Below are 15,000 nucleotides of genomic sequence, written 5' to 3'. Positions count from 1 at the left end.
CAGTCCCCTCAGTCAGCTGATGGTGAAGATAACTAACCAGAACCAGTCCCCTCAGTCAGCTGATGGTGAAGATAACTAACCAGAACCAGTCCTCTCAGTCAGCTGATGGTGAAGATAACTAACCAGAACCAGTCCCCTCAGTCAGCTGATGGTGAAGATAACTAACCAGAACCAGTCCTCTCAGTCAGCTGATGGTGAAGATAACTAACCAGAACCAGTCCTCTCAGTCAGCTGATGGTGAAGATAACTAACCAGAACCAGTCCCCTCAGTCAGCTGATGGTGAAGATAACTAACCAGAACCAGTCCTCTCAGTCAGCTGATGGTGAAGATGACTAACCAGAACCAGTCCCCTCAGTCAGCTGATGGTGAAGATAACTAACCAGAACCAGTCCCCTCAGTCAGCTGATGGTGAAGATAACTAACCAGAACCAGTCCCCTCAGTCAGCTGATGGTGAAGATAACTAACCAGAACCAGTCCCCTCAGTCAGCTGATGGTGAAGATAACTAACCAGAACCAGTCCCCTCAGTCAGCTGATGGTGAAGATAACTAACCAGGCTCCCATCAGCACTGGTTCATAACACAACAGAACAAAATTAATTATGACTCATTCAAAAGACCAATATTTAGAACATTGGAGAAAGCAAACAAAGTAGACTAAATTATTATTTGACAGATTATCTTCACACTGTCAGAGATACGAAGAAGAGACGGATCCTGACTAAATACAGTCTCAGTGACCACCAACTGGGTCAGACAGAGATACACTTCCTCCTCCACGGGGAAAAACTATCTTCACTAAGAGAATTACACTTGAAAAAATAGCCAAAAAAAGTTAACACCAGAAGAGAAGCTGGTAGTTCTCCTGACAGCTACATATGGATCTGCCTGCTACAGCCTGAGGGACTCACACCACTTAGGATCCCAAAATTACGGATTTGTTTAGTAGCCTATTATATAGTAATTATATTATACAAAACTGTAACTGTTGTGTAATGTAATTGTTTTGTAATATAGTGTGTTGTATCACAATCAGTACAGTGCGGTACATATGTGACAAATATTTAATATATGACATGTAGGCTATGACTTTCTGTAAACTGCTGAGAGAGAGAGAGAGAGAGAGAGAGCGAGAGAGAGAGAGAGAGTCTGATTACCTCCGCTGTCTGAACACTCCTGTTTTCTGAACGATAGTTTAAACATCGACGTACTATGTGAAGGCATTTCATCATCTGCTGTCTTAGTTTGTGATCCTCTGTGTCTTGTTGCTAATAACAACTGTTTTCGTCTTCTCTGAGGTGATTTTCGGCCGTTTTCGACGCATTTCTTTCAACATTTTGAGCTACCGCGGAAATGTCAGAGCACGTCACGTGACGATTCTGAACGAATCACGTTGTCAGAAATTGGCATCAGCCAATGAGATTGCGCATTTTGAGTTAAATCCCCCCTTTTACTTTCACGATTGGTTGCTGATAAAAAGGAAATGACCATATTTGGATCCGACAGCATTGTAGAGGAGAGAGAGAGCTTTCCAACGGTATATGTGACGACAGGGTGCAGACAGCGATCGCGGAGCAGCGGGATGATTTAGAACGCCAACTTTTGTTGAATTTAGGAGAAATCTACCGACGCAAACAGACAAAGTGTAGTAAAATAAAGACCTAAATGTGTATTTCGGACTTTATTTCACCACAAGTCTGAAAGAAGACATGTTATTGAAGACAAATAGCCCAAAATCTCAAAATTGACCAGTGAAAAAAAAACGATGTTTTTGCCTGCCGTGTCTCGCCTTAAGAAATGCTTGAAATGTCATGCTTTTTGGTCTAAACGTCATACCCAAATTAAAAGTGGTACAGCTCCCATATACTTTGACACTCTGGGGTGTGCCTGATATCATCGGAAAGGAAACACTCTCAAGTTTTTGTTACAAGTGTCAGGGTGATTCTAGGCCTTACTGCCACAGAGTTACAGAGGCTAGAATGGAGTTTTTTTATTTCTGTCCAAGTCATACATCTGTAAAATTATTAAAATACACTGCTGTGAACACATCTGGTGAGATACAGACAACACAATGTCATAGCCACATGTCTCAGCTTACTACAGAAAAACTCCAGAAGCCAAAAGACTCAAAAATTGATTTTATATGAGTTTTTTTCTACAGATATGTCTGTCCGTTTTTCTTATTTCAATTTGAAAAGTGCAAAAGTACAAAATAAAACACTTCTCAAATACACAAACACACCCACATCAGTCATACACATACTTGAAATAACTATATACATAAATATATAGAAATAAGTAATTATAAATTGCACAGGGTGTGATATGCTTATAGGAGGACCTCTTTTTGCTTTGACACAGCTCCAGCCATTACAGGGTTAAAATTTCAATGGCAAATTTGGTATCTCTCGACTTGTCTGCTCATTGGCTAAAAATGTAGACGGGTCTTATAGCATTTAAATCTAACTGGTCCGAGCAAATGTCGCTCGAGTGCACGTGGTGCTCACATCGCATCAGAGGCATCTTCAGCTTCCCATTGGGATATCACAGGCAAACCTGAACCGATTGGCTTATACCAGGTATCTATGGAAACCTTAGATCTCAGAGAATACAGCGACGCCCACATCGAGCATGTAGGACCCTCGGGAGAAGAGCGAGCCGCGATAGAAGTGCGGAAATGAAAAACAGTTTAGCAATTTTCCATTGTGATTCGGCCAGAAACGTCAAGATTGTGAGGCGAACAGCTCATTTTGGATATAATGGCTTGGATATTAAACATGCTCTGGTTTATTGGCATTTCTTTTTAACCAATCCCAATCGTCTTGGGCGGCGCTAGGCGCCGGACGAAGCCACGGCGCCGCTCCAGAATAGCCTCGGGAAGGAACTTGTTTTGGTGGAACGTGTGTATGTTCAAAAGTTGTTTTAGTCGGAAACAGAAAACTCAGATTGGACAGATAGTCTAGCTAGCTGTCTGGATTTACCCTGCAGAGATCTGAGGAGCAGTTAACCATAGTCCTCAGAAATCTACCGGAGTTCAGAACCTTTCAAAACCTTGCAAGCAAAGTCTCATGTTGTGTCGAGCCTTCTTAGTGTTTTAAAAATAGCTATTTTGAGGCTAGCATAAAAGTGCCCCTAGCATCCCATTCAAAAGGCCATTTGACCGAAAAACGAGAATACGGTAAATCTTAAAAGTGGCGATTCCGTCCTAAATATGCTTTTAAACGAAAGTTTGACTCGGGTATATTCACAAAAAGACCCTAGGTTGCATTTTGGCGAGAGATACGCTTTAACTTTTCCTGCTACAGATTTCCCACCGTGGTCAGAAAGAACAGGGGAGACATTTTGTTTCTCTCACTATGACTCTAGAGTCGCTACTCGCTCCGAAGCGAATCGTCGTCACTCTTTCTACTCGCTCTACCACACACTCCCCATGCACACACACACATGCCGGCCCTGCTATTCTCTTAAAGAGGTTGACAGACATGGGGGGACTCGAGTCACATGACTTGACTCGAGTTAGACTCGAGTCGCAAATTTTAGGACATGAGACTTGCTTGATAGACATTCATAAAAGACTCGACTTTGACTTGATATTCATGACTTGAGACTTGACTTAGAATTGAGTCAAATGACTTGAAATGACTTGATTTTCTGTTTAATAAATATATATTCCCCTCTGATATTGAGGAAGAGTTAACTTTACGATTTTAATGCTGTTGCATGCGCGGGAACCCGTTGATATGATGACGTGGCACGCGGTGGCAGACCTGCAGTAAACGAGACTGGCTACGGCTAGTAACTTAACGTCATGGATCCCTCTGCACCGAAAATAATAAAATTTGGCTCTAAGGATTACACATCTGACCAGGCAAAGAAGAAACAAACTGTCTGCAGTACAACAATTTCTGACGTCAACCACCACCACGTCAAATTTCATCAGACACTGATGAAACATTATTTGGACTTTTGTGATGGAGAGAATTCCCTTCAGTTCTGGGCCATGAATAAGCACAACCTCCCCTCTTTGTTCAAGGTGGTGGTAAGAGCGAATAAAATTAGGCACACACATACATACATATTACACACAACACAAACTGCACTCTCTCTCTCTCTCTCTCTCTCTCTCTCTCTCTCTCTCTCTCTCTCTCTCACTCACTCACTCACTCACTCACTCACTCACACACTCACACACTCACACACACACACACACACACACACACGCAGACGTAAGTATGTGAATAAAGCTAGGCACACATACACACCCAACACACACTGCACACACATTCACTCACCAATATTAATAACTTTTCACCCACTCTCTCTCTCACACATGCACACATTCACTCACAAATACACTGACAAATATTAACATATGCTATCCATTCAATGTGATACATACACTGAGTCAATCTCTCCAAATTACGCAAGTGTGGTGGGATTCAGCTACTCTTAAACTCTTTAAGAGAAGGAAAGGTTAAAGTGCCCATATTATGAAAAAATCCCTTTTTCTGGGATTTGGTGTTATGTTGTGTCTCTGGTGCTTCCACACACATACAAACTTTGAAAAAAATCCATCCATGCTGTTTAGAGTGAGATACAGTTTCTGAATGTGTCCTGCCTTCAGTCTCTGGGTGAGCTGTTCAAAATCGGCACGGCTTGTGACGTCACAAGCCGAAACGAGCAGGCTGACCGCAACCATTAGCTCGTAGCGTTAGCATGCTAACACTATGGCTAACGCTAGCATGCTACCTCGTTCTCAATAGCAAAGCACATCTACAACACACACAAGTTCACCATAATCTACAAAAGAACTACTTCCATGTGCGCCCTCATTTAGAAGTCTCCCAGCTAATCCTGCCTTGTAACTGACCAAAGTTGTAGAAACAGCCTTTCTTTTACTGTCTATGGAGCTAGCTAGCTGACATGATCTACATCTGAGCTACTGGGCATGTGCAGTGCAATCAAAGATAGTACAGAAGAAGAAAAGAGGTCTCACTCTGTAGCTAAAACAGAGACCAGCTGAAAAGAGGATCTGCAGCAGTGAGAGAGAGCACTGCAGTACAACACAAATATGGTGTTTTTTGAAAATTAAACCATGTAAACCTATTCTGGTACAACCTTAAAATACAATTATGAACCTGAAAATGAGCATAATATGGCTGCTTTAAAGGATGTGTTTCTGTCCCGTAAAAGTGAGGCACGTTTGAAGAATATGATTTGACTTAGAAACCATTAGGCTATACTTGAATTGTTTGGATAAATTTCATGATTTGATGTCATGTTTGAGGCATATTGAACAAATATGCATGTTGTATTTGTATTGTATTTATTTTTAGCCTAAAACATATCCGTTTTAGGCTGTGCTTTTATCTGTATAAATGTAAACTGTTCAGATGTATGGGGCTTGGACGCAATGCCTTTTGAATATTGAGTAGGAAAAAATGCAAATAAAACTCCAGCAGTTCATAACCACTGTCTTTAGCTTGTTTAAAAATGGAAACTTTTGTATGACTTGACTTAACTTGCTTGACCAAAGCTATGACTTGACTTGACTTGCTTGATTGTCACAAAAAATGACTTGGACTTGCTTGAGACTTGAAGGTTAAGACTTGAGACTTACTTGTGACTTGCCCATGTGTGACTTACTCCCATCTCTGGAGATTGACGCACACACCAACGCATAAGTATAAACCTCAGGCCACTTACGTACAGTAGGCTATGGCGCCTCCACACGACCATAAATCACTCTTAAGGAGGAAAATGGTGTTTACTTAAACATTTAAAGCTTCAGTTCCGAGGTTGGTGGCTCATCATGACTGAGCTCACCCCCACCCCACCTTTTAAGGACCTTTAAGGTTCTTCTAACTGATGTGAAAGAAAGATTATAAACATGTTTATCTTCGAGGCTGGATGTTTAACGTTGCCAGGAAAATTTGCTGTGGTCATTTCCCTAATTGTTTTTTACTCCCTTTTCTTCCAGCAGCTGTGTTCCCTTACTCAGAGAAAGAGTGTACTTATAAAGCAATTAGTGGAATTAAATCAATGGTTTGCATTTAATTTATTGCTTAAATATTGACGTACTGTAATTATGCAGAGCTTTTAAAGGCAGGTCATCCAATTAAATTAAAAACAATGTCCCGTCTGGGGGAATTACTTTGGAGAGGAAGCATTTTTTGCTGATATTTACCCCACACTCTAAGAAATAAATGAGTAAAAATAACCGAAGAAAGTTCTGGCAGCTCATAACCCAGACTTTGTCCCTACAAATAGTCCTATTTTTATTTTTTTTTGTTATTTAAAATTCTCTCATACAAAGCTGCTCAGTTAGTAAACCTCTGAAAATAATTAAAGTTTTTTTTTTAAACGCTTTACGACGGTCGCTAATGCCAAATGCTGGTTAAAAATGGACGATAACAGCATTGTGCTCACTACATTAGCTAGCATACGGGGCAGTGGTGGCCTAAAGGTTAAAGAAGCGAGCTTGGGACCGGGCGCATATCCTCAATACCATGACTGAGGTGCCCTTGAGCAAGGCCCTTAACCGTGGTTGTACCGGGCAGCTTCCAGTGTAACTGTGTGAATGTGATCAGGTCGTCGCTGCAAATGAGAAATTGTTCTCAATCGACTTACCTGGATAAATAAAGTTTGTAACATTCCAAATAGTTAATTTTGACTTGAAGATTTTCATTTTTACCGTACAGTAAATGCATATCGGTTCCAAATATCGGTTTCATTAACTACTAATAATCGGTTATCGGTATTGGCCTTGAAAAAACAGTATCGGTCGACCCCTACTGTGGACATTTTCTGTTAAAATATTTAATATATATGTGTATATAATATTTCTGTTAATACACAGGTCTGTTGTGGAGTGCAGGAGATTCTTTTTGAAAACAAGCTACAAAATTAACTCTACGTATTGTAACTCGGGCATGAGTTAATGTTCTCATTTTATGTAAGGGATTAATTAGTTCTCCGAGGGTCGACAAAGTTTTTACGATTACACGATTATTCACTGACTTTTGATAAGATTTGTTGCATTTATTGAAGTTAAAAAACGACGAACAGTTTAACAAATCAACAGTTAAAACACCTTGTACTGTGGACTTTCCCATTAATACTTTTCCCATTTAACCTTTTTTTTTTTCATTCAGAACATATGACGAAATAAGAGTTTACTTGCGAAACATGACGTGCAAAATAATGACCTTGTTTTTGTGATTGCTAGGAGCCGAAATCGTAATCACGATCAAAACTGTATTAATTGCACAGCCCTCGTTGGGTCTTATACCTGGTACTTTTTAACCCTCCTGTTGTCCTCGGGTCAAATTTGACCCATTTTCAAAAAGTCTCTATATCCAAAATGTTGGTTTCTTTCAACAAATTGTCCAAAAAAAATAACGTGGATGGTTCCATAACAACGTTCTTTAGTGTAACAATAAATGATCAGTTCAATACTTTCAATTAATTTGGGTATTTTATTAGATTTTATAGCATTTGAAAAAAGAAATGATAGAAGAAAGTGACAAAAATGCTTGGGGAAAAAAAGAAATCAAAAAAAGAAATCGACAGAGACACCAGAAAAAGTGATAAACGTGGAAGAAATTGACAAAAAAGTCAGAAAAAGCTTCAAAAAGTTGATAGAACAACAAAAACGTAAAAAATAAATAAAAATAAAAACAAAGACAAAGACATCGGAGAAAGTGACAAAAACACGGGGAAAAAAAGCTTCAAAATGTCAAAAAAACCCCACAAAAGTGTCGAAAAAGACGACCAAAACATAAAAAAAAAAATGTTTTCATTTTGACACAGAATGACAAAAAGCTGCGTGGTCGACGGAAGACAACACGAGGGTTTTCCTTTTTATCCTTTTCTTTCTTTCTGTCCGCAGGAATGTGGAATTACCTGCAGGGGACGCTGCTGAGGCGTTACGCAGAGGAAAACAACGGTATCAACGTCCTCTCCGGACCCATCTTCGATTACAACTACGACGGCCTCCGGGACACCACAGAGGAGATAAAAGAGTAAGGCCGTATCACCCGACAGTTTCCCTTTTTATAGAGAACACACACAGACTCAACAGTCCCTATATATACTATAATATTATAGTGGTCCCGTATGAGAAACACATTGTAACGCAACATCTGTTCCTGTGTGATTGGATTCATTAAAGCTGAAGTTGAGCTTGAAGTAGGGCTGGGCGATATGGAGAAAATCAAACATCACGATATTTTTGACCAAATACCTCGATATCGATACCGCAACGATATCGTAGTGTTGACTATTGGTGCTTTCACAAAATATTTACACAATGAGATTTTTGATAAATAATCATCAGTAATGTGGATATAATGACTAAGTGGGGTAAAGGCAAATGATAGAACAGTTACAACAGTCTGGTAAGTTCAGAAAATGACATCACTTTACTGTAATGCAGCCTTTAAAACCAGGAAAAGACAACACGTATGTCATATTACGATATTACGATATCCAAAATCTAACACGATATCTAGTCTCATATCACGATATCGATATAATATCGATATTTCGCCTAGCTCTAGCTTGAAGGTTCTTCAGTTGGTTTGACAAAAGTGGTTCGCACCAAGGTTCTACATTTTGAACTCTTTTCAATTTAGTTTTGACTTTCTGATTTCATTTTAGTTTAATTTGAGTTAGTTTTCAGAGTGTGTTTCCAAGTTTTAGTTTAGTTTCAGTTTTTCAGAAAGGTTTAATTACATTACATTTTTTAATTTATAGTTTTTATTGATGCCCAGTGGGAAAATTGTAATTTTTTTCACTCTTTTGTTAATTCAATTGTATTAATTTAATTGTATTTATAGTGTCAAATCACAACAGGAGTTATCTTAGGACACTTTACAGATCGAGTAGGTCTAGATCACACTCTGTACTTTACAAAGCCACGGGTTCGATTCCAACCCGCAGCCCTTTGCTGCATGTCATTCCCCCTCTCTCTCCCCTGTCATGTCTAAGCTGTCCTATCAAATAAAAAATTACAATGCCCCCCAAAAAAAAAGAATCTCAAAAAATAAATTAAAAGTAAAAGCAGCTTTTTAGTCAGGCATTCGTTTAGCCACATTCTCGACTGTATTACTATTTATCTTGTGCTTTTTGTTATTCATTATGATTTCCTGTGACTTCTTGTGCTTTTTATGATTGTTGATTGGTTAAAATGTATTTATTCTTTTGGCCTGTGAAGCACTTTGTGACTCTGTGATAAGTGCAATATAAATAAACTTGACTTACTTACTACTTACTAAGCCTTATAATGGTGGGGGAAACCTTGGGCTAGTTATTTATGTAACCCCCCCCCCCACACACACACACACACACATACACACACACACACACACACCAGCACTATGCATTACATTGCCGTTAAACTCAGATTACGTACTTTTTAACTGCACAAAATGTACGTTTCGTAGTCATTACTTTTAAAATAAGAGGAGAATAAACTTAAATATATGTCAAATCCATGGCGGGCCAAAACAAAGTTTGGCCCACGGGCCCCAAATTGGGCAGCCTTGCTATAGGGAGTGTACACATTCCAATATCTCTCAATGGACTGTCATGGTAAATGGTTCATATTTTTAAATGTCTGTCTTACAACAACAGTGAGGTGCCCGTATGATTATTAAAATAGGTTTTCACCCCCCCCCCCCCCTCTCCTCTGTCCAGGTTCTCGGCCGAAGCCCCACCCGTCCCCTCCCACTTCTATACGGTGGTGACGAGCTGCCAGGAGCTGAACCAGACGGTGGAGGAGTGTGACGGGCCACTCAGGGTCTTTTCCTATCTGCTTCCACACAGACCGGACAACAGTGAGGCCTGCAACGTGAGTTCAACCCGTCTCCAGCAGGGGGCAGCGCTGCCCCAGCTGTCACTGCATCTGCATTAATCAGTTCAGATCAGTCGCTGACAGCGGTGCGAGAGGTATTCAGATCCTTCACTTAACCCTGGTGTTGTCCTCGGGTGAAATTTGACCCAATTCTATATCAGAATTATGGGTTTCTTGGAACCAAATTGCCCCAAAATAAAATGAATGTGTGGATGTACGTTGTATGGAAGCCATGTAACTTTCTTGGCAGGTCAATTGAATTGTGGGTGTTTTTTTTCCAATTTTATAGCATTTGAAATAAACTGTAATCCACTCAACATCCTCTGATCTTAACTATCAGTCAAAATAATCCACAATTTCTGTTTTTTTAAACAAAACAAATAGGTATTATTATCATTTAAATTATGTTTTTTGAGCATGTATTTAAAAAAGCGTCGAAAAAAGTGACAAAAACGTTTTCAAAAAGAGCCAAAAAAAGTTCATTTGCAGTTTTGACCTGGAAGGACAACAAGTTCACGGTCTACGGGAAGACAACACAAGGGTTATAGTAAAAGTACCAATACCACACTTGTAACAGGGTACTTCTACCCTGTTACAAGTAAAAGTCCTGCATTGAAAATGTTACCTCAGTAAAAGTATGTAAGCATCATCAGGGAAATGTACTTAAAGTATTAAAAGTAAAAGTACTCAATGCAGAAACATCCTCCCATTTTAGAAACAGCTGCAGTGAAAAGTACACTTTCCATTTGACTGTACACTAGAAATATATTCGGGTTGCTTATCATGGAGATAAGGCTGCGGCAACGAAGCAAGAGGATTTGGTGTCTTTCATCCACATGAGCCAAAAACATATTTTCTGGCTTTTCTCGGCCTAGAAGGCACCAATTTCTAAAACAAATGTCACATTTCTACTACATAAGTGACCCAATTGAAGATATAGTCATATTTCCAACAGTGAAGTATCCCTTTAAAGTATTAAAAGTAAAAGTACTCAATGCAGAAAAATCCTCCCATTGTAGAAAGTGTAAAGGATCCAACCAGTTGTGTGTTAAATGGTCTAATCATGTCAGCTGAACTATTAGGCCGTTATATTGTTGGCTAGTTTAACTTATAACTAGAAAATGCATTTCCTGCGGAAAATGCGTGGGAATGCTGAATAGCTGAATTGCTAAAGCTAAACTGGTTGAATAGCTTAAATCAGTAAGAAGAAGGTGAAGTAGTGAGAATAGTTGAAAAAGTGGAAATCGGTAGAATGAGTATGAATTTCATTAAAAAGTTGAATACCACCACTAATGTATAAAGTAATTTATATGTTATATAATATTTAATCTGAAATTATGAATCAGTATGGAAAACTTACAAATGCTGTGAGAAACATTGATGAAAATGCAGAAATATGGAACAAATTGTTTGTTCTAAACTGCTGAAAAACTTGTAAATTGGAAGTTGAACTGCACATAAGTTAAGAGCTAAAATATATTTTAGAAAAGCTGGAAGCTAAACCGTAATACTGTCAAAAGTGGACGTTTCAATGAATTGACTAAGAAGACTTATTATCAGCCATATCCATTGCATAGAACAAACAAGCAGAAAGAGAGAGAGAGAGGAAAAAGAGAGGAAAGATAAAAGGAGAGGAAAAAAGTGAAAAGGAATCAACTTTCAATAGCATATATGTCAGTGGTAACACACCTTTGGAGCAAGTATGGGTTAAGTGTTTACTTCAGGGACACATTGATTGATGTACCTCAGTGTGTATATATATGTGTGGCTGTGTGTGTCTGCATGTGTGTGTGTGTGTGTGTGCGCGTGCGTATGTGTTGGTGTGTGTCTGTGTGTGTGTGTGTGTGTGTGTGTGTGTGTGTGTGTGTGTGTGTGTGTGTGTGCACACGTGTATCTAAAAATAAACCAAAAAAACGCAAAGCAACAGGTGACTTCAAAGGCTTTCCAAGCGAATTAGTATCAGTGGCGAGAATCTTATCTTATCTTACTGTTTTAATTTTGAAGAAAGACGGACACACACATACATACACACACACACACAGACAGACAAACACACACACACACACACACATACACACACAAAGACACACACACACACACACACACACACACACACACACACTACTAAGCAGGGCAGATAGATGGCCTATTTTGTTCTCATTCTCAAGAGAGACCTTTTGAGGACAATACACAACAACAGTTACAGACACACAGATTACAATAGTATACATAATATAATAATACTTGGAAATTTATATACAATTTAAAATTTGCAAATTTAATTTCAGTCTCTGTGTGTGTGTTTCTGTGTGTGTGTGTGTGTGTGTGTGTGTGTCTGTGTGTGTGTGTGTGTGACTTTGTCTGTGTTTGAGTGTGGTTCTGTGTGTGTGTGTGTGTGTGTTTGGATGTGTGTCTGTGTGTGTCTGTCTGTGTGTGTGTGTGTGTGTGTGTGTGTGTGTGTGTGTGTGTGTGTGTGTGTGTATCTGTGTCTCTGTGTGTGTGTGTGTGTGTGTGTTTGCTTGCGTGTGTGTCTGTCTGTGTCTTTGTGTGTGTGTGTGTGTGTGTGTGTGTTTGCATGTGTGTGTATGTGTGCTGAATAGCTAAAATGCTAACGCTAAATATGAATGGTCATGAAATTCATTAAAAAGTTGAATAACACCACTAATGTATAAAAGATGTGGAATATATATATATATTTAAAGCTGATGATAAACTGAATTGGTGGCTTGAAAAGTTCAACAATGCCAAACAATGTAGAACATTGAGGGGTCTGAATTTATTTTATTTCATTTATAATTGAAATTACAAATAAGTATAAAGAGTGAAATAAAACAGGAAGAGAGAAAAAGAGAAGAAAAGAGAAAAAGAGGAAGAAAAGACAAACAATATATAATAATTATCATGTCTGGGGAAAAGCGCTGTGTCATGCTATAAAGATTATCACAACATTACATTACATTACATGAGCGACTTCCAGTTGCTATATGTCAGAGGTAAAACACATCTGAAACAACTATGGCTTAAGTATCTTGCTCAAGAACACGTTGGTTAATGCTTTACAGTGAGATTCAGACCTGGTTCTCCCACACCAAAGTCACATGTCACATCCACTGAGCCATCACTACCTGGTTGTGGAAAGTGTTCCTTCAGCTCTAATAAAGCTAATCACCACACCTGCTGCCATTGTCATACAGTGACATATGTCACCTGTGGCACGCTGCAGCTATTCAGAGAAAGATTTTTTTGAAAAAGTGGAAATTGTTTTAGTAAGTATGGATTTCATTAAAAAGTTCAAAGCTTATGCTAAACTGAGCTGTTGGCTTCAAAAGTTGAATAATGACAAAAGATGTAGAACATTGTGAGGTCTGAGTAGATTTTCTAACTGATAATGACTCACAAATGCAGAAATATGAAACAAATTGTATGAAAAATTTAAAGCTCAAATGCACTGCACTGCTGAAATATCAGGAAAATTGTCAGAGTTGGAAGCTAAACTGCATTACCCAAGTGAAGAGCTAAAATACATTGTTAGAAAAGCTGGAAGCTGAAATACTGTCAAAGATGAAAGTTGAAATGAATTACCTGAAAATGTCTTAATATTTAAAAAAGTATAAATGGTAGAAAAAAGTTGAAGAAGTCCTATCATTAGCTGAAAGAGCTGAACATTTTAAAAGGTGAATGTTTTTAATAGCTGAACGTATGCAGAAGTTACGGAGAGCCAAAATAAAACGTGAATAGCTGAATTGCTAAAGCTAAACTGGTTGAGTAGCTTAAATCCGTAAGAATAAGTTGAAATAGTGAGAATAGCTGAAAAAGGGAATTAACATCTTGGCCAGGGACATATTGACAGGTGTACCACAGTGGGATTGGAACCCATGTCTCCCACACCAAAGGCATACAACATATCCACTATGCTACCTTCTCTATAATTGACTGAGGTTCCTTCAGCTCTAATAAAGCCTTTCTGTTATCTGTCATTACCACACCTGCTGTTAATATGTCACCTGTGGCACGCTACAGCTATTCAGAGACAGATTATTTGAAAAAGGGGAAATTGTAAGGATTGGAAAAGATGTAGAACATTGTGAGGTCTGAGTATATTTTCTAACTGATAATAACTCACAAATGCAGAAATGTCTGAAAAGGCTGAAAGACTGCTGCTGCTGTCTGTGAAAGTGTTGTCATGGTGACGAGTGTTGAAAAAAGTCCTTTAATCAGTTAACGACCGTGTCACCTGCTGTTAAACTGCACCTGCTAATGCTGAGTGACAGACAGTGTGAGAGAACCCTTCAAACAAGCCTTCAAACAAGCCTTAATAAATCCACAACAGTACATGCTATCGAAACACCGACTTCACCGTTAGAGACACAAGACCTTTGTGAACGTATTCATGTAAAATTTATGTTGGTAAACTTAAAAATGTGGGCATATCAGCGATTTAAAAAAGTGGTTCGCTCTGCGTTTCGCTCAGAAATGTGAAGTATGTTAAACAGGGCAGTGGATGAACAGAGATGTGGAACTCTTGTCATTTGGAAGCTCATCGAGCCAACAGTATAAGGCATATTGCAAAACTGAGCACATTGGCTGAAACTAGACAAAAATACCTACGTTTTGATGTATAAATTGTGTATGACAAGTAGATATTGTGGGCGTGAGAGCAATTATAGAGAGGGGACAAAGATTTTTTTCCTAAGCTGCTACACTCTAACGATGACATCATCCACTCTGCCAGACGCAATACACACTCACTAGAAACACAGAAAAATCCTGAAATGATCACTAAACTTAAACAGCTTTTTTACAAAAACTGTAAAAGATATCAAACTGAAAAGATAGAGCCGGATAACTGAATATTTTGTGAACATTTTAAAGTTTGTTTGGCGTCTGTAGGTGAAAGTATGAAGGAGCTGAAAATTTTGGGAGCGGAAGAAGATTTTAAGGATTTGAAGCATGTTCTCATTGACTTCAATGTTAAAAAAAAGTCATAAAAAGCTGAATATTTTAAAAAGTATAAATAGTAGAAAAAAAGTTGAAGAAGTCCCATCATTAGCTGAAAGAGCTGAACATTTTAAAAGTTGAATGGTTTTAATAGCTGAATGTATGCAGAAGTTACAGAGAGCCAAAAAACGTACGGAAGAGGGAATA

General features: G+C 38.7%; 1 protein-coding gene across 1 annotated transcript in view; it reads left to right on the top strand.

Annotated features, from left to right (window-relative positions):
• Positions 1-9,930, top strand: part of LOC116055694 (ectonucleotide pyrophosphatase/phosphodiesterase family member 2-like) — a 57,841-nt gene extending 47,911 nt beyond the window's left edge. Inside the window, exons 23-24 of the mRNA XM_031307682.2 lie at positions 7,891-8,023; positions 9,699-9,930. Of these exons, the coding sequence (XP_031163542.2) occupies positions 7,891-8,023; positions 9,699-9,915 (350 nt within the window). The 3' untranslated portion in view covers positions 9,916-9,930. The remainder of the gene's footprint in view (positions 1-7,890; positions 8,024-9,698) is intronic.
• Positions 9,931-15,000: the final 5,070 nt, after the last annotated feature.

This window comes from Sander lucioperca, chromosome 16 (assembly GCF_008315115.2).
Source record: "Sander lucioperca isolate FBNREF2018 chromosome 16, SLUC_FBN_1.2, whole genome shotgun sequence".
Classification (NCBI taxonomy): Eukaryota; Metazoa; Chordata; class Actinopteri; order Perciformes; family Percidae; genus Sander; species Sander lucioperca.
Note: the sequence above shows the minus strand (reverse complement) of the source record. Positions and strands in the feature narration are given on the sequence as shown.